Raw genomic sequence first — 21,804 nt, 5'->3', positions numbered from 1 at the left:
ATCCTTCGTGGTACAAATTGGCATGATAGTTGTTTTTTGAGATTATGTTTTTTTCTAGATAAGGATGAATCATATGATGTAGCTTTTTATTTAGTTCATGAGTTTTAGCTGTTCTGCATCATCAGTCTCGGAAACCTAATTTGGACTCGTTACTTTACATGTATGACTCTTATACCAATACGGTGTCTTGACCACAAACAAGCTCCGTATTGGCATTTTGTTACTTCCTGTCTGTTGTTCTATTTTTATTTCTCTTTGGTAGCAGATTTGCCTCATCCAAGGTAAGATCATTTTGAAACCCCTTTCTCGAGCGATACTCCGGTAATTAAGAAGCAGAAAAAGCGTACTGTACGTTTGCTAATCTTGGCAAGGGGTCAAAAGAAAGGATCATCACAGAAAAACATGTTTCGTGATGGCAGGGGTGAGCGAGTGCAGATCGGTACACAGGCGGAAGGTATCGTCCACTGGACTAGATCTACTGTAGTCCAGTGGACGATACCTTCCGCCTGTGATCGGTAGCCATTCTTTCGTCTTTTGATCGGTTTCTTGAATGTTACTGATTGCTGCGAGTTCTTGAACGAAACTGCGTTTCAAGACAGACTTTATTAACCTGTCGCAGTTGCCAATGTAACAGAGTTCTGATGAGAAATCTGTAATTTGCACTGTCACTGGTATGCTAGCGTCCGTGTCTTCAGCAAGCTAGACTGATGGGTTAGGCATCAATCAAGCAAGATTTCACGTTCAGTCTTGCGCGACGATATTTGAAAGCAGAACAAGTTTAAAGTAAAATAATTTATTGCTAATAGCACAAAATAAACTCTACATTGTCATTGAATAGCATATCAGACAGAATACTGCTGGTATTGATATGCATATGACCTTAGAACCATGGTTGAGGCCTGGCTCGAGGCGCGAGCCCATGGCATAGGCATCCCCTGTCGAAACCCACTCCCTGTCTGACCCCCCCCCCCCCCCCCCACCCCACTAGATTCCCCCCCTCTCCAGCCCCACCCCCTCCCCTTCGTAATAGATCCCCCCCCCCCCTCCAAGACCCATCCCCCCCCCCCCTCTCTATCCCTCAGCAGTGATATATATATAGGTAGATTCTATCGCTCTTGCTCCGTATTGTTCATCCTGTTTGTATTGTTTTGTCCGGGCCCAGTTGCTGCACTAGGTAGTGACTGGGTGGTAGGCCAGCCCCTCAGCCCGGGGCCTGAAATTGGGCACCAGGGAAAATCGCGTAAAGCAAGCTTGCCTACCAACCCACCCATATTATTAATATTTCCACAGGCACACTATCCACTTTATCTTTGACTCTAGGCAAATTAGACGCACGCAAATGATAGTTGCCCTGTACAGGGATTTCCTCAAGAAATAAAGAAGAAGAAGCATGTTTCAAGAGCTTAGCTGTGGATGTACATTATGCATGCAATATGTTTTGACTTTGAGAAATAAAATGCCACACATGTAGTTTGCAGAGGTACACGACTGAATTTTTTTTTTAATACAAATACAATAGTACCAAGTCTACTGATTGCAGACAATCTTCTCTATAAACAACACTGTATTGGCTCTCAATGTAATTTATGAATGGTAAAGTTGACACATGTCATGATGACTAGTATAGAATTTTATTAAGATTAGGCCGGGTACTGATGCTCATCTCGATGCTTTTAATTGGCAGGAAAATTGTTCTCCTTACTACAGATTTAAAAGAGGCAGATGCCTCGTTGCCATAATCTTCAGGTGCTTGTATGTTTTTCTCATGTGTCCAAAAATAAACAAGGAGAGATAAAGGCGCCTGGTGATTGCATGAATACAACAAAAGTGATGTTATTTTGAAATAATGAATTGATGCACACTTTTTAGCTGCACAAAATAAGTTATTTATGTATAACAGTGAGATTTTTCTTATGCATTGAGTTTAGCCCAGCTATCAAAGATATCAGTGTAACTTGTAAATGGCTGATCTCTGATTAAGAAGGGTTATTTTTTTTCTCCGTGGTTGCCTCCCTTGACTTAGGTATACTTGCAAAAGGTGATGGTGATAACTGATTGCATTTGGGAGTTATCTTACAGTGGGTACACCATGATATATGATAAGGCCTGCATGAGCGTGGAGTTTAGACTCTAGGCAACCGGGTGGGAGAAACTAAAAGCTAATGTCCACAAAACTGTTGCAATTGCATTTGAACAACGCATAATTAAACTTAAAGCGCAATGTCTGAATTCAAAGTTTTTGTAAAAAATGGAGGCTTCACTAAATGTTACTTTATAAACTGATCTTCTTGTAAATATATATAACATGTAACACTATTACTTGTGTTGAGAGCACGCAGAAAATTGCAAGACTATGTCAATTGGTTTTTGTTTAACAGCACTTCAAAGTTGGGCATTTTCTTGTAAAAATGAACGCTCATGAATTTGCTAATTTTGTCCAACTTTGGGACATCACTGTGCCAACATGCTTCTTAGGAGAGTTACCAGCTGGTATATACTCACAGAGTTATCAACTGTGTATACTCATAGAGTTACCAGCTGGTGTATACTTATAGAGTTACCAGCTGGTGTATACTCATAGGGTTTCAAGCTGGTGTATACTTATAGAGTTACCAGCTGGTGTATACTCATAGAGTTACCAGCTGGTGTATACTCATAGGGTTTCAAGCTGATATATACTTATAGGGTTTCAAGCTGATGTATACTCATAGTATTGTGCTCAGCATCACAAATCCAAGCTAAGAAGGTTCCAGCTCTTAAAACTTCTAAAAGTGGTGAGCTGAAAGAGCCAAAATAGTAGATTTGGCGAAAAATCGCTTTGAACCGGACAGACTGTTAAGTGCAATATCTCAGAAACTGTTTAACTTAGATAAAGCCTTCAAATTTTGTGTGGAACTTTATTTCATAAAACGTTTTTATTATTTTAATGAAATTGTTTTGAATTATGTCACCACATATTTCAATTTTGCTTGGTACTCGCCAGTAAAAGTATGTACATGTATTTGTTTGGCCAGCAGTGGGGATGGCAGACGCTACACACCGAGAGGTGGGCTGCGGGGTGGGGGCGGAGGATGCAGACGAGGTGCTGTCCATCCCTGACGCCTCCCTGGTCAGCGCGGAGCACACGGAGCAACTCATCGACAACATGGAGCGGCTCCGGCTCGACTCAGGCTACACCGACCTCACCATCAACATTGAGCACCGCCACTTTCCCAGCCACAGGGTAGGGCTGCACGCAACACACACATTTTATACTGTGGAACCACCCTTTTAAGACCTAAAAAAAAATCTTTAAAAGATGTGATCTGAAAGAGAAAGGAGTCTTTAACTAGGGGTACATTTACAGAGGTTATGAACAGAAAATCTGAGAAAACAAGGTCTTAAAAAAAAGGGAGTCTTTGATTGGGGGGAGGTGTGTGTGTGTGTGTGTGTGTGTGTGTGTGTGTGTGTGTGTGTGTGTGTGTGTGTGTGTGTGTGTGTGTGTGTGTGTGTGTTGCAGATGATGGCGGGAGAGGAAGTCATAGAGTGATCATGTCTATAATTTCTTGTGAAAGTATTTTAATTGATATCGTTGATTTGGTCTATACATGCGTGTGTTTTACTTTTAGTGTGCTTGGCGGGATTGAAAGAAAATCGTCACCGCAATGTCAGGCCAAGTTCCAATCCTTGGGCAATAACTATTCTGTGTTCTGTAAACTTTATTACCTCAGTTTCTCTTCTTGAGATAATAGCGTTTTCTATATATATGTGTCTATTTCTATGTATTCTTGCTCCCTGTCAGGTTGTGCTGGCGGCGGGGTCGCCGTATTTCCGCACCATGTTTGCGTCGGGCATGGAGGAGAGTCACAAGGACGTGATCGAGATCAAACAGATCGAGCCCGGCGTCTTCGAGCAGGTGCTGCGCTTCATCTACACCGGCCGCGTCGACATAGGGGGCGCCACTGTGCAGGAGCTCTTCATGCAGGCTCAGCTCTTCCAGATAGCTTCATTGGTAGAGCTGTGTGTCACCTTCTTCCAGGTCAGACAATGCAATAATAGATGAAACATGTAAGACATAAGATTTTATTTCAACCACATGCAGCACACAGCCCAGGAATATTGCTTGCGCTTGAGGACATTCAATATTCAAACACAACAAAATACAACTTGCTCCTGCAAGACAAGACAATACAAGGGCTGTGGTTACTTTTTGAGTTCCTTCCTCCAGTTTTGGTGATGTAAAGGCATGGGAAGAAGCTGCTGAAAGATAACGTTGCAGTCCTCAGGTGTTCTAGTTTTTGCCCAGTGACGTGTTGATATCTGTAGGTTGTAGCTGGGCTTTGGCGAATGTTATATGGTGCTATACTGAATGAAAGAGTGTGACATGAAGTTCTTGTACATCATTGTAAAGAGTGTGAATGACGTTTTAGTTTAGATGTCAAGCGCTTAGAGCAAGCCTTTTTAACGAAAGTTTTTGATTTAGCGCTATATAAATGTTCTTATTATTATTATTCTTATATGGACAGTGCTCATGATAGTGTTGGTAAGGATAGTCGAAGCAGAAGAATCTTTGTCATTACAGTCTAAGGGAAACAACCAGACCAATGTTACTTATTGTGAGTTAAGAATTATGTTCCTTGGAAGAGGGAGACTATAGTAAAGGCTGACTTAATCCTACACTGCGTTCTGGTTTGTAATGCACGGCTTGTGAGAGGCATGACAGTCTTCTTCTTGGATCAGGGTGATGATTTGTTCCCTCCCTCACTGTCTCTGAAAATGAATGATGGTACCCTGTGGATTGCTTGCAGTTGGTAAAGCTCCGTTGATGATACTATAACATAACATTTCAACAATTGACCCACCACAGGACTGTATGAACGAGATGAACTGCCTGGCGGCCATGACCCTGGCTGACACCCACGCCCACCGCTCCATGTACGAGTTTGCCAAGAACTACGCGTGCAATCACTTCACCACCGTGGTGGAGGACGACGACTTCCTGCGGCTCTCCGTCGAGTGCATCACCGACCTGCTGCGCGACCGCCGCCTGAACTGTTCCACCGAGGAGCAAGTGAGTGGTGCCGCTGTAATAATCTCTGGGCCCAGCTTTCGCATTCGGCCTTGTTGATCTCGTGTAAACTCCACACTCAATACCCCCCCTCCCTTCCAAAGTTCTGATGATCAATCTTTAGTGGTGTACACTCATGGGGTCAAATTTGTTCCAATTACTATTAGAAATTTGCTTCATCATGGGCTCACATCCATGAGAGGTGGCACAGGACAAATGTCCTGGACAATTAAAAAGTGATAGGACATTTGTCCTGAACAAAAATAAATCAACTTTTTTGGGGCAACAAAACGCGAAGGGAGGCAACTGTCAACCGGCTTGAAGCATTCAGAGTTGTGACCCTTGGAAGCTCTTTATAAATAGCATACAAAGTCTCCTTAAGTTTCGTCTGCTTTGAGAGACACATCGTTTCGCAAAACATCAATAAAATAGCAAATCAGACTGTAAATTGGAAAGTTCCGGTTGACAATGTCCGTATCAAATGAAAGCATAATCGGACAATGACCACTTTGTGACAAAAACAATAGGACATAGGTCCTCTTGCATGAAAAATGGATGGGACATTTGGAAAAAATATCCGTGTATGTCCGTTGTCCGACGTGGATGTGAGCCCCTGCTTCATCGCTAAATCCGTCCCTTCTCAATCAAGGGACGTAACCTCTTGGTGCATATTTTAGAAGGAATCTATTTTTTGGGTATCATTTATCAAATTTCACCATGAATTTCCTTCACTTGCAAGAAACTGACATGCTTTTCTCCCTAAAATAATGGGTATCTTTTTAATTTGATAGGGAAGAAGCATTTCATTCTGGGGTATATATCTTTTGTATGCTGTGTTTCAGTCAGTTTGAATCACAGTCTCGGGCATCGTTCTTTGTTACAACACATTCACCAATGTTATGTTCAGGTGTAGGGCTCGTAGGATTTCAGGGATGGATTTTTTGTAGGCCTAGCACTTTTGTAGTTAAATACTCACTGTATTCCTGACAGGTGTACGAAGCGGCTGTGCGCTGGCTGGAACACGAACCCAAGCGGAAAGCGCTGCATGCATACGACGTGCTGCAGTGCATCAAGTTCCCGCTCATCAACCGCAGCTACCTGATGGACACTGTGGCCGTCACAGAGTACATCAACAACGACGACGGCCGCGAGCTCCTGGACAACGCCGTCATGTACCACACAGTGCCGTCACGGCGACACATGCTGGCCTCATACCAGGTAGGGGAATCTGTCTGTCTGTTGTGTGTACCACATCGTGTCGTCTATCTGGCTGTCTATAAGTGTTGGACAACACAGTCATGTACGACACCGTGCCGTCACGACGACACATGCAGGGTCATACCAGGTGTGTGTCTAGTCTCTGTCTGTCTGTCTATCAGTATTAGACAATGTCGTAGTGTACAACACTGTGCTGTCCAGGGTTCGTACAGAGTCCTTGAACCCTGGAAAACTCCTTGAAAATTGGAAAACCTTTTCCAGGCCTTGAAAAGTGCTTGAAAATAGAGTTTTGTTAAATAGTCATTGAAAAGTACTTGATTTTTCCAAATTGTTGCCTATACATTTCGCCAGCAGCTTGTCTTATTTAAAAAAAAAATGCAACCCCCTTTTTTTTCGTCAAATACAGTACATACATTTTGGGAGAATAAAAGATCGAGTGAAAACGAAAGCAGACGAACTAACTATTACTAGTCACCCGTAGTTGCTTCCCTTCCCGCATTAATTTGGGGAAAATCATGTCCTTGAAAAGCATTTATTTGGTCCTGGAAATGTCCTTGAAAACTCATTGAATTGTATCAGCTCTGCCCTGCAGGAACCCTGGCTGTCTCGACAACATATTCTGCCTTCGTACCAGGTGTGTATCTACTCTCTGTCTGTGTAAGATGACTGTGTGTGTTTGCTCAGAGTAGGTTGGGAAAACAGTGCAAGATGACATGCATTAGCCATGTTGATGCTCTTCATTTACCTGACTGTATTCCGTGTGCCCCCAGGTGACGCCGCGCCTGTCCTTCCCCTACTACGAGTGCGCCATCCTGCTGGGCGGGCGGCTGGGGGAGGGTCTGAGCAACGACGTGGAGTGCTACCGCTCCGACACCCGCGAGTTCTCCTCGCTCAAGGCGCTCCCCTTCAAAAAGCGCAACGAGTTTGCCGCCTGCGCCATCGGGGACGAGATCTACGTGTCAGGGGGTCTGCGCAGCGGGGAGTTCTGGAAGTATGACCCCACCTTTGAGTCGTGGCTGCGCGGGGCAAGCATGGTTCAGCCGCGACGACGACACGCCATGGCGGCCGTGGATGACACCATCTTCGTGCTGGGCGGCTTTGATGAGGACCAAGTGCTCGACTCCGTGGAGGTCTGGGAACGCAAGTCCAACAAGGTGAGGAGTTTGTCCTGGCTGATGTGGGGTTTGGTCTTTGAGATGTTGTGCATGCTGTGTTTGCTTTAGTCCTGGCTGATGTAGGGTTTGGTCTTTGAGATGTTGTGCATGCTGTGTTTGCTTTAGTCCTAGCTGATGTGGGGTTTGGTCTTTGACATGTTGTGCATGCTGTGTTTGCTTTAGTCCTAGCTGATGTGGGGTTTGGTCTTTGAGATGTTGTGCATGCTGTGTTTGCTTTAGTCCTAGCTGATGTGGGGTTTGGTCTTTGAGATGTTGTGCAGCTGTGTTTGCTTTAGTCCTAGCTGATGTAGGGTTTGGTCTTTGAGATGTTGTGCATGCTGTGTTTGCTTTAGTCCTAGCTGATGTAGGGTTTGGTCTTTGAGATGTTGTGCATGCTGTGTTTGCTTTAGTCCTAGCTGATGTGGGGTTTGGTCTTTGAGATGTTGTGCATGCTGTGTTTGCTTTAGTCCTAGCTGATGTGGGGTTTGTGTCTTTGAGATGTTGTGCATGCTGTGTTTGCTTTAGTCCTAGCTGATGTAGGGTTTGGTCTTTGAGATGTTGTGCATGCTGTGTTTGCTTTAGTCCTAGCTGATGTGGGGTTTGGTCTTTGAGATGTTGTGCATGCTGTGTTTGCTTTAGTCCTAGCTGATGTGGGGTTTGGTCTTTGAGATGCTGTGCATGCTGTGTTTGCTTTAGTCCTAGCTGATGTGGGGTTTGGTCTTTGAGATGTTGTGCATGCTGTGTTTGCTTTAGTCCTAGCTGATGTGGGGTTTGGTCTTTGAGATGTTGTGCATGCTGTGTTTGCTTTAGTCCTAGCTGATGTGGGGTTTGGTCTTTGAGATGTTGTGCATGCTGTGTTTGCTTTAGTCCTAGCTGATGTGGGGTTTGGTCTTTGACATGTTGTGCATGCTGTGTTTGCTTTAGTCCTAGCTGATGTGGGGTTTGGTCTTTGAGATGTTGTGCATGCTGTGTTTGCTTTAGTCCTAGCTGATGTGGGGTTTGGGTCTTTGAGATGTTGTGCATGCTGTGTTTGCTTTAGTCCTAGCTGATGTGGGGTTTGGGTCTTTGAGATGTTGTGCATGCTGTGTTTGCTTTAGTCCTGGCTGATGTAGGGTTTGGTCTTTGAGATGTTGTGCATGCTGTGTTTGCTTTAGTCCTAGCTGATGTGGGGTTTGGTCTTTGAGATGTTGTGCATGCTGTGTTTGCTTTAGTCCTAGCTGATGTGGGGTTTGGTCTTTGAGATGTTGTGCATGCTGTGTTTGCTTTAGTCCTAGCTGATGTGGGGTTTGGTCTTTGAGATGTTGTGCATGCTGTGTTTGCTTTAGTCCTAGCTGATGTGGGGTTTGGTCTTTGAGATGTTGTGCATGCTGTGTTTGCTTTAGTCCTAGCTGATGTGGGGTTTGGTCTTTGAGATGTTGTGCATGCTGTGTTTGCTTTAGTCCTGGCTGCTGTGGGGTTTGGTCTTTGAGATGTTGTGCATGCTGTGTTTGCTTTAGTCCTAGCTGATGTGGGGTTTGGGTCTTTGAGATGTTGTGCATGCTGTGTTTGCTTTAGTCCTAGCTGATGTGGGGTTTGGTCTTTGAGATGTTGTGCATGCTGTGTTTGCTTTAGTCCTGGCTGCTGTGGGGTTTGGTCTTTGAGATGTTGTGCATGCTGTGTTTGCTTTAGTCCTGGCTGCTGTGGGGTTTGGTCTTTGAGATGTTGTGCATGCTGTGTTTGCTTTAGTCCTAGCTGATGTGGGGTTTGGGTCTTTGAGATGTTGTGCATGCTGTGTTTGCTCCAGTCAGAATAACATTTCTTGTGCTGTCCTTCAAAACAAGTAGGATGTAAGTCCTGTCAGATATTCAGGGTATTTTGTAACTTGCCTGTAAGATATTCACAGAAGAGTTCTCTTTGCGTTTTTGACTTGTCTGAGAAATCTTGCCAGTCTTGACAAACAGTGGCGCAGGGCTGTTGGGCTGGTTCATTTCATTTATATAGTTCATTCAGTTAAACGCCTTAAACCGCCTGCATATGTTTGTTTGAGTGTATGTGTGTGTGTGTGTGCATACATGCATTTCTACACTATGTGAACAACACCATGATCCCTATTTCAGTGTGAGGAGTGTTCCAAGCTGGTGACAGTGTGTGTGTACATGCATCGCTCTAGATGTTATGTTAAAGGGGCTGTGTTCTAGATGATATTTTAAAGGGGCTGTGCTGTGTGTTTCAGTGGGAGGAGTGTTCCAAGCTGGTGACTGTGTGTGTGTACATGCATCGCTCTGGGTGTTATGTTAAAGGGGCTGAGCTCTAGATTATATGTTAAAGGTGCTGTGCTGTGTGTTTCAGTGGGAGGAGTGTTCCAAGCTAGTGACGGCGGTGGAGAACATGGGCTTCGTGGCGCACGGCAAGAAGATCTACCTGTTCGGGGGGAAGAACAGTGAGGAGGTCGTGACCAGCCTGGTGCAGTGCTTCGACACCAAGACGCGCACCTGCACCCTCTGCTCCAACAGTCTCCCGGCCAACGACATGTGTGTCAGCGCCTCCGTCCTCAATAACCGCATCTACGTGGTGGGGCTGGAGGGCTTCTTCTGCTACCTGCCGGGCGATGACTCGTGGGAGGTGCTGTCCGACATGCTGCTGCCCCGCGACTTTGTCTCGCTCTGTGTGCTGGACGAGAAGCTGTACGCGTTCGGCGGGCGTCGCCGTGGCGCCAAGGACAACCTGTACTCGGACTCCATAGAGGTGTACGACCCCGCCACAGGCGCTTGGTGCAACGCGGGGCACACGCCCGTCCCCATGTACTCATACGGCTGTGTGCGCGTTTTTCTGTCTGGCCCCATGAAAAGCAAGCGGCAGTCGCTCTACGCCAGCAGTGGCACTGACGGCACCACGCGCAATGACTCTCGCGCCTTGTCATCATAGGGGGGTGTGACCTTGTCATCATCATTGGGGGGGAAAGGGGTTGACTGGGTGGGAGGGCGGTCGTGGTAGAAAAGTCTAGTCTTTTTTTCTCTTCCCGTCTGTCCTGGCTAATCTGTGGTCACTGTGCACAACTACTTCCGTGTTTTGTTGTCATAGTGATGGTATGAAGTTCTGTTTGAGCACAGACATGCTAGTGTACAAATTCTCCCTTCTTCTTCTCTTGTCTTTTTCTTTCCTTTCCCCCTTTTTGACTCACATGCGAAGCAAAAGTGAGTCTATGTACTCACCCGAGTCGTCCGTCCGTCCGTCCGTCCGGACGTCCATCCGGAAAACTTTAACGTTGGATATTTCTTGGACACTATTCAGTCTATCAGTACCAAATTTGGCAAGATGGTGTATGATGACAAGGCCCCAAAAAACATACATAGCATCTTGACCTTGCGTCAAGGTCGCAGGGGCCATAAATGTTGTCTAAAAAACAGCTATTTTTCACATTTTTCACATTTTCTCTGAAGTTTTTGAGATTCAATACCTCACCTATATTTGATATATAGGGCAAAGTAAGCCCCATCTTTTGATACCAGTTTGGTTTACCTTGCTTCAAGGTCAAGGTCACAGGAGCTCTTCAAAGTTGGATTGTATACATATTTTGAAGTGACCTTGACCCTGAACTATGGAAGATAACTGTTTCAAACTTAAAAATTATGTGGGGCACATGTTATGCTTTCATCATGAGACACATTTGGTCACATATGATCAAGGTCAAGGTCACTTTGACCCTTATGAAATGTGACCAAAATAAGGTAGTGAACCACTAAAAGTGACCCTATCTCATGGTAGAAAGAGCCAATAAGCACCATTGTACTTCCTATGTCATGAATTAACAGCTTTGTGTTGCATGACCTTGGATGACCTTGACCTTGGTCAAGGTCACATGTATTTTGGTAGGAAAAATGTGTAAAGCAGTTCTTAGTGTATGATGTCATTGCTAGGTTTAGTTATTTGACCTTGACCCTGAAGGTCAAGGTCATGTAAAGGTCAAGGTCAAGCATGTGAGTCGTATGGGCTTTGCCCTTCTTGTTTAATTTTGTTTGTCCTTTTTGTTTTGAACCCATGATGGGTTTCTTCGCTTCTTCACCTGTCCGGGTGTCCGGTATAAAGTACTTACACATATCTTTGTCTTCTTCATAACAGGGTGAGTTGACAGAACTTTCTCATTGGTGCATGTGGGGGGGGGGGGGGGGGGGGCATGGGGGGCGGAGTGTGGTAAGGTGACAGGCAGCTTGTTGGTGGAGTTGTCATGGTATCATTTAACAAAGCCTTTTTCATGAGCCACAAATTTACAATGCATTCAAGTCTCAGACCTCGATATCAGATATCTTACAAGCCCTGTATAGCTGCAACGGTTATTGTGTGTTGAAGTTGGTCGGGTCATGCCTGTTTTTCTCTCTACAGCAATATTGCATCAGCTTTCTGAGGCTCTAGTGCTTAGACAGCTCAAGTGAGATCGGACAAGACAAAATACACATTGCATGTCATAACGCGGGCACTGTGATTGTTCTGAAAGCGAAAGTGAAAGTAGGGGACCTAGTGTTTAGCGGGCCATGCCGGGCGACCGAGGGGGCATTGGGTTAGGATCAACAGTGGAGAACTAGATAATCTGGAAAAAGATACTGAAGTGATCCGCTTTTTTTTTTTAATAAAAACAACTTGATTTCCTTTTTTTTTTTTTTTTGATATAGAAATCAAGCTTCTTTTTTAACGAAGTAGTATTCTGGAGAAATGTTTTATAAATTAAAACTCTCTATATATATTCTTTTTCTTTTGATTTTCAATGGAACTTAAATTGAACTATAACTTTGATAAGTACAGAGAAAAGGGGACAAGACTCTGATAGGAATGTTGTAGTATACCCAGTTTTTACAGATCAAATGCTTACAACTTGACCACGTGTTGCTAACACATACCGTGTGCTTGTCAGTCTGCTTGACTATACTACAGAAACCCACAACACATGTTTGCTCGCACACACACACACATACACATACAAAAACATGCAAACACACACACACGCACGCACACACTCATGCACGCACGCACACACACACACAGCTGTGCGACAAAATGCAAAACAAAAACAATTGCTGTATATAAATTTCCCTTGCATTTCGTGACAGGTTGTGACTGAAGACCCGTGTGTCGTGTATATAAACTGCGTGTATTCGACCAATGTGTGTATTTGCCTTCATGTGATTTTCCCCTTCAGTTTTTTTGTTTTGAATGTGAATGTCTGTGTGTGACTTTGTAAATTGTACAGATGGTTCAGATTCTGCTCTATCATGTTTCTGATGTTTTGCCTTTCCGTTTTTGTTGTTGGTACATATCGTTTAGTTTTGTATTCTGTTTTCTGTGTGTTAATCTCCATGTCCGTGTTGTTGTTTTGTTGCCTTGTGAGAGTAAGTGATGTCTGTATGAACATCTGCAATGCCAAACTCTGTCTCTAACTCTGAGAACTTACAAACATTAGCTTGAGCAGTACTTCACTTCATGCTGATGTCAGGCTCAGGCACAATTGCACTTGTTGATTATTTAAAGAATTTATACTTAATCCGCTTTGTTACAAGGGCATAGATAATATTACTTGATGGTTTATTTATTTGATATTACATTGCAATGCAACTTAACAATACAGAGCGTTATATCCGTGTAAACAGCACCTCCAGACATTTTTCCTACAGTCCTGTGTGCATGTACAGCTGGTGCTTTCCGCCAAGTCAGCTATGAGTTGCCATTGTAAGGCGGGTGTGTGGTGGGAGATTGTTTCTGATGTTTGTCAACATTGGGTTTGTTGGCAGTTTCATGTCTGTGACTGTGCTAGGAGGTACTGTACATCTGTGTCACTATCTACTCTAGATCTGTGTCACTATCTACTCCATGTCTGTGTCACTATCTACTCTAGATCCGTGTCACTATCTACTCTAGATCTGTGTCACTATCTACTCCATGTCTGTGTCACTATCTACTCCATGTCTGTGTCACTATCTATTCTAGTCAAGGCTGTTCTCCTTTCTCATTCTATCCCGGTGCCTTACCTGGTGTTGTGTGAACGCACGATTGATGTGTGTTGCCCACAGTCAGCGCTACTCGCACCGTTAGGTTCCGCAGATGAGATAAACTTGACTGAAACAAACCTGCAATGAAAGGCCACCTACAGTGTAGGGACACTGGCTGATTCCAAGGGTGTCCTTTCATCACGGGGACATAGCTCAGTTGGTAGCGCGCTGGATTTGTATTCAGTTGGCCGCTGTCAGCGTGAGTTCAAACCCACGTTCGGCGGAAATTTATTTCTCAGAGTCAACTTTGTGTGCAGACTCTCTTCGGTGTCCGAACACCCCCCGTGTACACTACATTGGGGTGTGCACGTTAAAGATCCCACGATTGACAAAAGGGTCTTTCCTGGCAAAATTGCTTAGGCAAAGTTAATAATTGTCTACCTATACCCGTGTGACTTGGAATAATAGGCCGTGAAAGGTAAATATGCGCCGAAATGGCTGCAATCTACTGGCCGTATAAAATTTCATCTCGCACGGCATCATTGCAGAGCGCCTAGAGCTGTACCCACGGAATATGCGCGATATAAGCGTCCTATTGATTGATTGATTGACAGGTAGTACTGTAGCCTCTAGGTGGGGAGTTGCAAATTGTGGTGTTTTTGATGGTTGTATGTATGTACTGTACTATTAGTTGCCAGACACTGCCGTGTACAGTATGGTGTGTGTACCACTATACCACCACGGCTTATGTAGGTGCACTCAAGTCATACTGTGTGTGATGGTTGTTTTTTCCTGTCTGCATTGCTTGTCCAATTGCTGTCATGTGAAGTATGGTTGGCTTGTTTTGCCTAAAGCTACCACCACAAGTTGTCGAGTTGTGGATGTGTGTGATGGTTGTGATGTGTGATGGTTGTGTAAGTTATGCATTGCAAGTAGTCTGCGACTGTCATGTGGAATTGTTGTTCCTTGTCAAGTGTTCCTGTGGAACTTAAGTCAGCAACAACTGAAGTAGTGTTTATCTTCTCTGTTGAACTTAAGTCAGCAACAACTGAAATAATGCTTCTCTTCTCTGTTGAACTTAAGTCAGCAACAACTGAAGTAATGCTTCTCTTCTCTGTTGAATTTAAGTCAGCAACAACTGAAGTAATGCTTCTCTTCTCTGTCAGTATTATAAATGGATGATACTGTGTAAAACATTGTGTTATTCATGTATGTTGTTTTTGTGTTCAAGTTTTGCTGTTGAACAGTTGAGAACGTGAAGGGTAACACAGCTTATGGACTTGTGTGTACTGGTGTTAGATTCTATTTCATGGTTTTCCGTCACAGTTAGTATAATAGTAACGAGCCCGGCCGGCTGTCTCCTGAAGTAGCCCTATAGAAGAGGCGTCACATACTGAAAGAAGTGTGGACAATTTCAGATTCATTCAGTGTGATGATGATCCTTGTACAGGGCTAAATCAGGAGATTGCCATGAATGATTTTGAAGATACAGAAAGTCATTACAGACTAGGATTGCCTAAGTGGCAATAGTGGTCCCTGTGGACTTTGGCTACTAACGGGAAGAAGAAGATTTTTGCTGTGCATGCTTATTTATTTTTGTGTTTACTGTCAGGAGGTAACACGGTCATTTAAGTGACAGGCATTATTCTCTGTTGTAACTTTGCTGATGTAATGCTACTTTTGTCGATCAGCACACAACATGTTCAGCATAAGTGTGTGGTGCAAAACGACTGTCAGTTTAAGCTGTAAAGAGCTCTTCATATGTTTGAAAGGGTTGTGTCTGGGTTGCAAACAGTACTAATACTACATGTATGATAATACTACATGTCATATGTTGGCACAGGGGCTTGTATCAGTGCAGTGTGCCGGTGGATTAAAGTACAGTGGAACCCCCCTTTAAAGACCTCCAAGAATCTGAAAAAAAATCAGGTCTTAAAAAAAAAAACGCGGGTTAGGGGGAAGAATTTACCCGATGCTCCCCAGCATGTCGTAAGAGGCGACTAACGGATTCTGTTTCTCCTTTTACCCTTGTTAAGTGTTTCTTGTATAGAATATAGTCAATGTTTGTAAAGATTTTTAGTCAAGCAGTATGTAAGAAATGTTAAGTCCTTTGTGCTGGAAACTTGCATTCTCCCAGTAAGGTCATATATATTGTACTGCGTTGCAAGCCCCTGGAGCAATTTTTTGATTAGTGCTTTTGTGAACAAGAAACAATTAACAAGGGGCTCTATCCCATCCCCCCCCCCCCCCCCCCCCCCCCCCCTTTTCCCCGTCACGATATAACCTTGAACGGTTGAAAACGACATTAAACACCAAATAAAGAAAGAAAGGTCTTAAAAAGGAGGGAGTCTTAAAGATTGGGGTATATTTACGGAGGTTATAAACAGAAAGTCTAAGAAAACTGGGTCTTAAAAGGGAAGGAGTCTTAAATTGGGGGGTCTTAAAAGGGAGGGAGTCTTAAATTGGGGGGTCTTAAAAGGGAGGGAGTCTTAAATTGGGGGGTCTTAAAAGGGGGGTTCTACTGTACCCTAGCTGCTCCTTTGGCCTTAGTGTAATCAACCATCACATTGATACAAGCTCCTGTGACCTATTGCAATGAATGCTTGACGACTGACTGATGATGATCAGTATCCGTCAATGGTAATTGTTTTCATACGCTGGGTCGCAGACCTGTTAACGTTTTGTACAGTGATTATTAGTCTTGTTGTCTTGGTAGCTCAGTTGTACACTCACTGTTATGGGCCCACTGTTGTGTTCCTGGGATATTTAAATTTGTGTTGTTTTGATGAAGACGATGTTGTGTTACACAAGTACATGCATGCTCGCACACACACACACACACACACACACACACACACACACACACACACACACACACACACACACACACACACACTAACACACACACACTAACACACATTAACACACACACACACACACACACACACACACACATCACACACACACACACACACACACACACACACGCTTGTAGTGTACAGTGGAATTGAACTACTCTCTACTGAGTACACTGTGATTGTGATTTCAGTGCAAATGTTATTTCAGGCGGCTTATTGTACTAATTACCTACTTACAGGCAAATGTTATTTCAGCTGGCTTTTTGTACTAACCTACTTACAGGCAAATGCTCATCCTTTTTCCAAGAAATGTACAGTAGTTGAATGTCTTTGTACACCCCAAGTGAAAACCCCCAAGCATTCCATAATTATAGGCCTGATGATTGTTGCCGTTGACAACTGTACTGAAACTGTGTTCAACCTTGTCTTCAAGCATTCGCTCTCACGGCTTTCTTCGTCCAGCAGACACAAGCGACGGATTCCGGAAATAACTCTGTTGGTTTTTACATTTAGTCAAGTTTTAACTAAATATTTTAACATAGAGGGGGAATCGAGACGAGGGTCGTGGTGTTTGTGTGTGTGTGTGTGTCTGTCTGTCTGTCTGTGCGTGTGTGTGTGTAGAGCGATTCAGACCAAACTACTGGACCGATCTTTATGAAATTTGACATGAGAGTTTCTGGGAATGATATCCCCGGACGTGTTTTTCTTTTTTTCGATAAATACCTTTGATGACGTCATATCCGGCTTTTTGTAAAAGTTGAGGCGGCACTGTCACACCCTCATTTTTTAATCAAATTGATTGAAATTTTGGCCAAGCGGACTTTGGTATTGCATTTCAGCTTGGTGGCTTAAAATTTAATTTATGACTTTGGTCATTAAAAATCTGAAAATTGTAAAAAAAAAAAATTTTTTTATAAAACGATCCAAATTTACGTTCAGCTTATTCTTCATCATTTTCTGATTCCCAAAACATATAAATATGTTATATTTGGATTAAAAACAAGCTCTGAAAATTAAAAATATAAAAATAATGATCAAAATTAAATTTTCGAAATCAATTTAAAAACACTTTTATCTTATTCCTTGTCGGTTCCTGATTCCAAAAACATATAGATATGATATGTTTGGATTAAAAACACGCTCAGAAAGTTAAAACGAAGAGAGGTACAGAAAAGCGTGCTATCCTTCTCAGCGCAACTACTACCCCGCTCTTCTTGTCAATTTCACTGCCTTTGCCACGAGCGGTGGACTTACGATGCTACGAGTATACGGTCTTGCTGAAAAATTGCATTGCGTTCAGTTTCATTCTGTGAGTTCGACAGCTTGACTAAATGTTGTATTTTTGCCTTACGCGACTTGTTTATGGGTTGTGGTAGAGTTGCTTTTCATTCCAAACATTGAGTCAAGCTACACGTGACGTCTCTTGACGTGGTCGCCCGATCCGTGCACATCCGTCCGCAATGCCGATTCTCCGATGTGTGTACTTTTTAACGGAAAGAGCGTTATGTTGTGCGGGCAGTACAGAAAGCACAGATTAGAGCTAATCCTCAATTGGATGTCTGTTGTTTTCAGGCTTTCACTGGCACAGTTCGTAGCCGCGTGCAGAAACACGCCGTTCGCCAGAGATTGGTCTACCGTGTCAAATGTAGCTTGACTCAGCGTTTCTATGGTAAAACAAGGGTGTCAAATGTAGCTGGACTCAGTGTTTCTATGGTAAAGCAAGGGTGTCAAATGTAGCTTGACTCAGTGTTCCTATGGTAAAGCAAGGGTGTCAAATGTAGCTTGACTCAGTGTTTCTATGGTAAAGCAAGGGTGTCAAATGTAGCTTGACTCAGTGTTTCTATGGTAAAGCAAGGGTGTCAAATGTAGCTTGACTCAGTGTTCCTATGCTATGGTAAAGCAAGGGTGTCAAATGTAGCTTGACTCAGTGTTTCTATGGTAAAGCAAGGGTGTCAAATGTAGCTTGACTCAGTGTTTCTATGGTAAAGCAAGGGTGTCAAATGTAGCTTGACTCAGTGTTCCTATGCTATGGTAAAGCAAGGGTGTCAAATGTAGCTTGACTCAGTGTTTCTATGGTAAAGCAAGGGTGTCAAATGTAGCTTGACTCAGTGTTCCTATGGTAAAGCAAGGGTGTCAAATGTAGCTGGACTCAGTGTTTCTATGGTAAAGCAAGGGTGTCAAATGTAGCTTGACTCAGTGTTCCTATGCTATGGTAAAGCAAGGGTGTCAAATGTAGCTTGACTCAGTGTTTCTATGGTAAAGCAAGGGTGTAGCTTGACTCAGTGTTCCTATGGTAAAGCAAGGGTGTCAAATGTAGCTTGACTCAGTGTTTCTATGGTAAAGCAAGGGTGTCAAATGTAGCTTGACTCAGTGTTTCTATGGTAAAGCAAGGGTGTCAAATGTAGCTGGACTCAGTGTTTCTATGGTAAAGCAAGGGTGTCAAATGTAGCTTGACTCAGTGTTCCTATGGTAAAGCAAGGGTGTCAAATGTAGCTTGACTCAGTGTTTCTATGGTAAAGCAAGGGAAAAGAAGGGAAACAACTCTTCCACAGCCCATAAACTCCTTACATAGTTATTCTGAACATCGTCTATTGTCTAGATATTATTGTGGTATGGTAGACTACAGAAATACTTGTTTAGTTAAATGAGGTTGAAATGAAACACTGTTGTTTAGTTCGATGAGTAACAAGAAATACTGCTTTCATACCACGTTATGGTTATCTTCGTTATTAGGAAGCTCAGCTTGATGTATTCCAAATTCAATAGTTCTTACTACGGTTCCCTGTTAATGATTCTTCCATGGGGAATATTATGCATGCCAAAAAAGTTATCTTCCGACTTCTAAAACATATCACTTTACAACATACAGAATTTCACACTGGTAAAATGAATGAAGTGTAGGGCTCTTCAGCTGCAGCAGCGCTTATAGAAACGTCTTGATGGATAGAAGTTTCATCTAAAAGAGGCTTCTTCCACAGTCTAGCAAATGGTAATGAAGAAAGCCAAAGGAATTTGTTCTCGTTCTTTCATGCATGGAGCATCTCTTATAGATCTGCCAAACAGGGATGTCGATGTGTCAGCCGTTGTGATGTGTGTCGGGTTGCTGGACAATCTACGTGTGAATAAATCCTGCACATATTGTTGTTCCCCTTGGTTGGTGTGGTCTGTGTGTTTGGCTGAATCAGAATGGGTCTACAGTTGTGTGTGTGTCAGTGTGTGTGTGTCTGTGTACGTGTGTGTTTGTCTGTGTACGTGTGTGTTTGTCTGTGTACGTGTGTGTGTGTGTGTTGCAAAATGTACAATCATGTAATCGTACTGAACAAGTACAGTTTCGTCTGAATCTTAGACAGGTCTATATTGTGCTTGGCGTGACGCAAAACTGACAAACGACAGCATAATCATACAATGCGTCAGCCATTTTGTTGGATCGTTTTGTTCATCATTTATGCTGTGAGTGAGGCTTGTGTGGCTGAGAAACGTGACGTAACCACACGACTGGAGGAAGGGAGGGGCCTTTATGACGTCACGTCAGTCACAACACACTACGTAATCTCAGAAACCACCCACCTGGTTGGGTCAGCATGTTACAAGTCGTGCCACAATCACAGTTCACCTTCACGCCCTTTTAACTCAGCGAGACACGACACACGCTCAATGGTCGTGCTATCCAGGTTTCCCAATTGCTTCGTTTCCGGCCGATTTATGTGGAGCATGACGTGATGCGCACAAAAAATATTGGCGGTCTAGAAGTGTCGTCTGCGCAATGATCGCGGCGGCTTTCTTGACCGCCAAGGACGACCACGCACGTTGTGAGACGTCATTCGTTAGACCTCAATTCAAGCAGGCATGCACTGGAGGAGAAAACAGTTCTCCCCCAAAATCGGCGTATGCCGCCTGAATGACGGGTAAAGACGGTCATACACGAAAAAATCCACTCGTGCAAAAACATGAGTGAAGGTGGGAGTTTCAGCCCATGAACGAATAATAATAATAAGAAGAAATCAGTTACAGGTGAGGTCTGCGCAGACCCCACACTGGGCTGGCTCTGACTGGGGGTTCCTGGGTTCCGGAAGCCCCCCCCCCCCCCCCCCCCTCCTCCTCCTTTCCCGGCAAATCATAAGCTTACCTTTTTTTTCTCAAGGAGAGACCCCCAAATACCACAGACACACGCCTGACTCATTTTGGAAGCCCCTCCCGTTCATACCCAAAGTCCAGCCCTGACAAACGTCTCTCTTCTTATAATATACGAACAAATACATAGGCTCGAAGAATTTGTTGTACTATTTAGCAAGTATATCCGAATTTACAGCTGAACGAAGTTAGACCCAAAGAAAGACAAGATGATGCAATCTCTGCATTTCCGTGTGTTTTGATGTACAGTGTATAACTGATACAGACCTACTTTACTTTCTTGCACGAATTAGAACTCAGAACTGAAGTCTTATCTCTCTGCGGTAAACATTCAGGCAAAACATAAACAGATGTAAATAAAAAGAAAAATATCAAAATACATTATTCAGTCTGGTGCGCGCGCGTGTGTGTGTGTGTGTGTGCGCGGCGTGTGCGCGTGCGTGCCACGTGCGTGTGTGTGTTTGTGTGTGTGTTTGTGAGAGAGAGAGGTATTGTTGCTGTTTTTACATTTAGTCAAGTTTTGACTAAATGTTTTAACATAGAGGGGGAATCGAGACGAGGGTCGTGGTGTATGTGTGTGTGTGTGTGTGTGTGTGTGTGTGTGTGTGTGTGTGTGTCTGTGCGTGTGTGTGTGTAGAGCGATTCAGACTAAACTACTGGACCGATCTTTATGAAATTTGACATGAGAGTTCTTGGGAATGATATCCCGGACGTTTTTTTTTCATTGTTTGGATAAATGTCTTTTATGACGTCATATCCGGCTTTTTGTAAAAGTTGAGGCGGCACTGTCACTGCACCCTCATTTTTCAATAAAATTGATTGAAATTTTGGCCAAGCAATCTTCGACAAAGGCCGGACTTTGGTATTGCATTTCAGCTTGGAGGTTTAAAAATTAATTAATGACTTTGGTCATTAAAAATCTGAAAATTGTAATTAAAATAATTGTTTTTATAAAATGATCCAAAATTACATTCATATTATTCTTCATAACTTTCTGATTCCAAAAACATATACATATGTTATATTCGGATTAAAAACAAGCTCTGAAAATTAAAAATATAAAAATTATGATTAATATAAAATTTCCAAAATCGATTTAAAAACAATTTCATCTTATTCCTTGTCGGTTCCTGATTCCAAAAACATATAGATATGATATGTTTGGATTAAAAACACGCTCAGAAAGTTAAAACGAAGAGAGGTACAGAAAAGCGTGCTATGCATCACAGCGCAACCACTACCGCGCTAAACAGGCTCGTTAATTTCACTGCCTTTTGCACGAGCGACGGACTACGGTCATTGTGAAAAAATGCAGTGCGTTCAGTTTCATTCTGTGAGTTCCACAGCTTGACTAAATGTAGTAATTTCGCCTTACGCGACTTGTTGTTTGTTACATTTAGTCAAGTTTTGAATAAATGTTTTAACATAGAGGGGGAATC

General features: G+C 43.3%; 1 protein-coding gene across 2 annotated transcripts; it reads left to right on the top strand.

Moving 5' to 3' along the window:
• The first annotated feature begins 87 nt into the window (after positions 1-87).
• LOC138965184 (kelch-like protein 24) lies at positions 88-11,414 on the top strand. 2 transcript variants are annotated; one of them, XM_070337304.1, is made up of 7 exons: positions 88-281; positions 3,018-3,223; positions 3,782-4,018; positions 4,847-5,050; positions 6,038-6,265; positions 7,036-7,419; positions 9,748-11,414. In XM_070337304.1, exons 2-7 carry the CDS (start codon positions 3,023-3,025, stop codon positions 10,321-10,323), a joined length of 1,830 nt encoding a protein of 609 aa, XP_070193405.1. In that variant the 5' UTR covers positions 88-281; positions 3,018-3,022; the 3' UTR covers positions 10,324-11,414. The 2 variants fall into 2 exon arrangements, with proteins under 2 accessions (XP_070193405.1, XP_070193404.1); XM_070337303.1 differs by having other exon boundaries at positions 3,015-3,223.
• The last annotated feature ends 10,390 nt before the right edge of the window (positions 11,415-21,804 follow it).

Source organism: Littorina saxatilis, linkage group LG4, assembly GCF_037325665.1.
Source record: "Littorina saxatilis isolate snail1 linkage group LG4, US_GU_Lsax_2.0, whole genome shotgun sequence".
NCBI lineage: Eukaryota > Metazoa > Mollusca > Gastropoda > Littorinimorpha > Littorinidae > Littorina > Littorina saxatilis.
The sequence above is the reverse complement of the archived record's forward strand: the minus strand, read 5'-3'. Positions and strand labels throughout refer to the sequence as shown.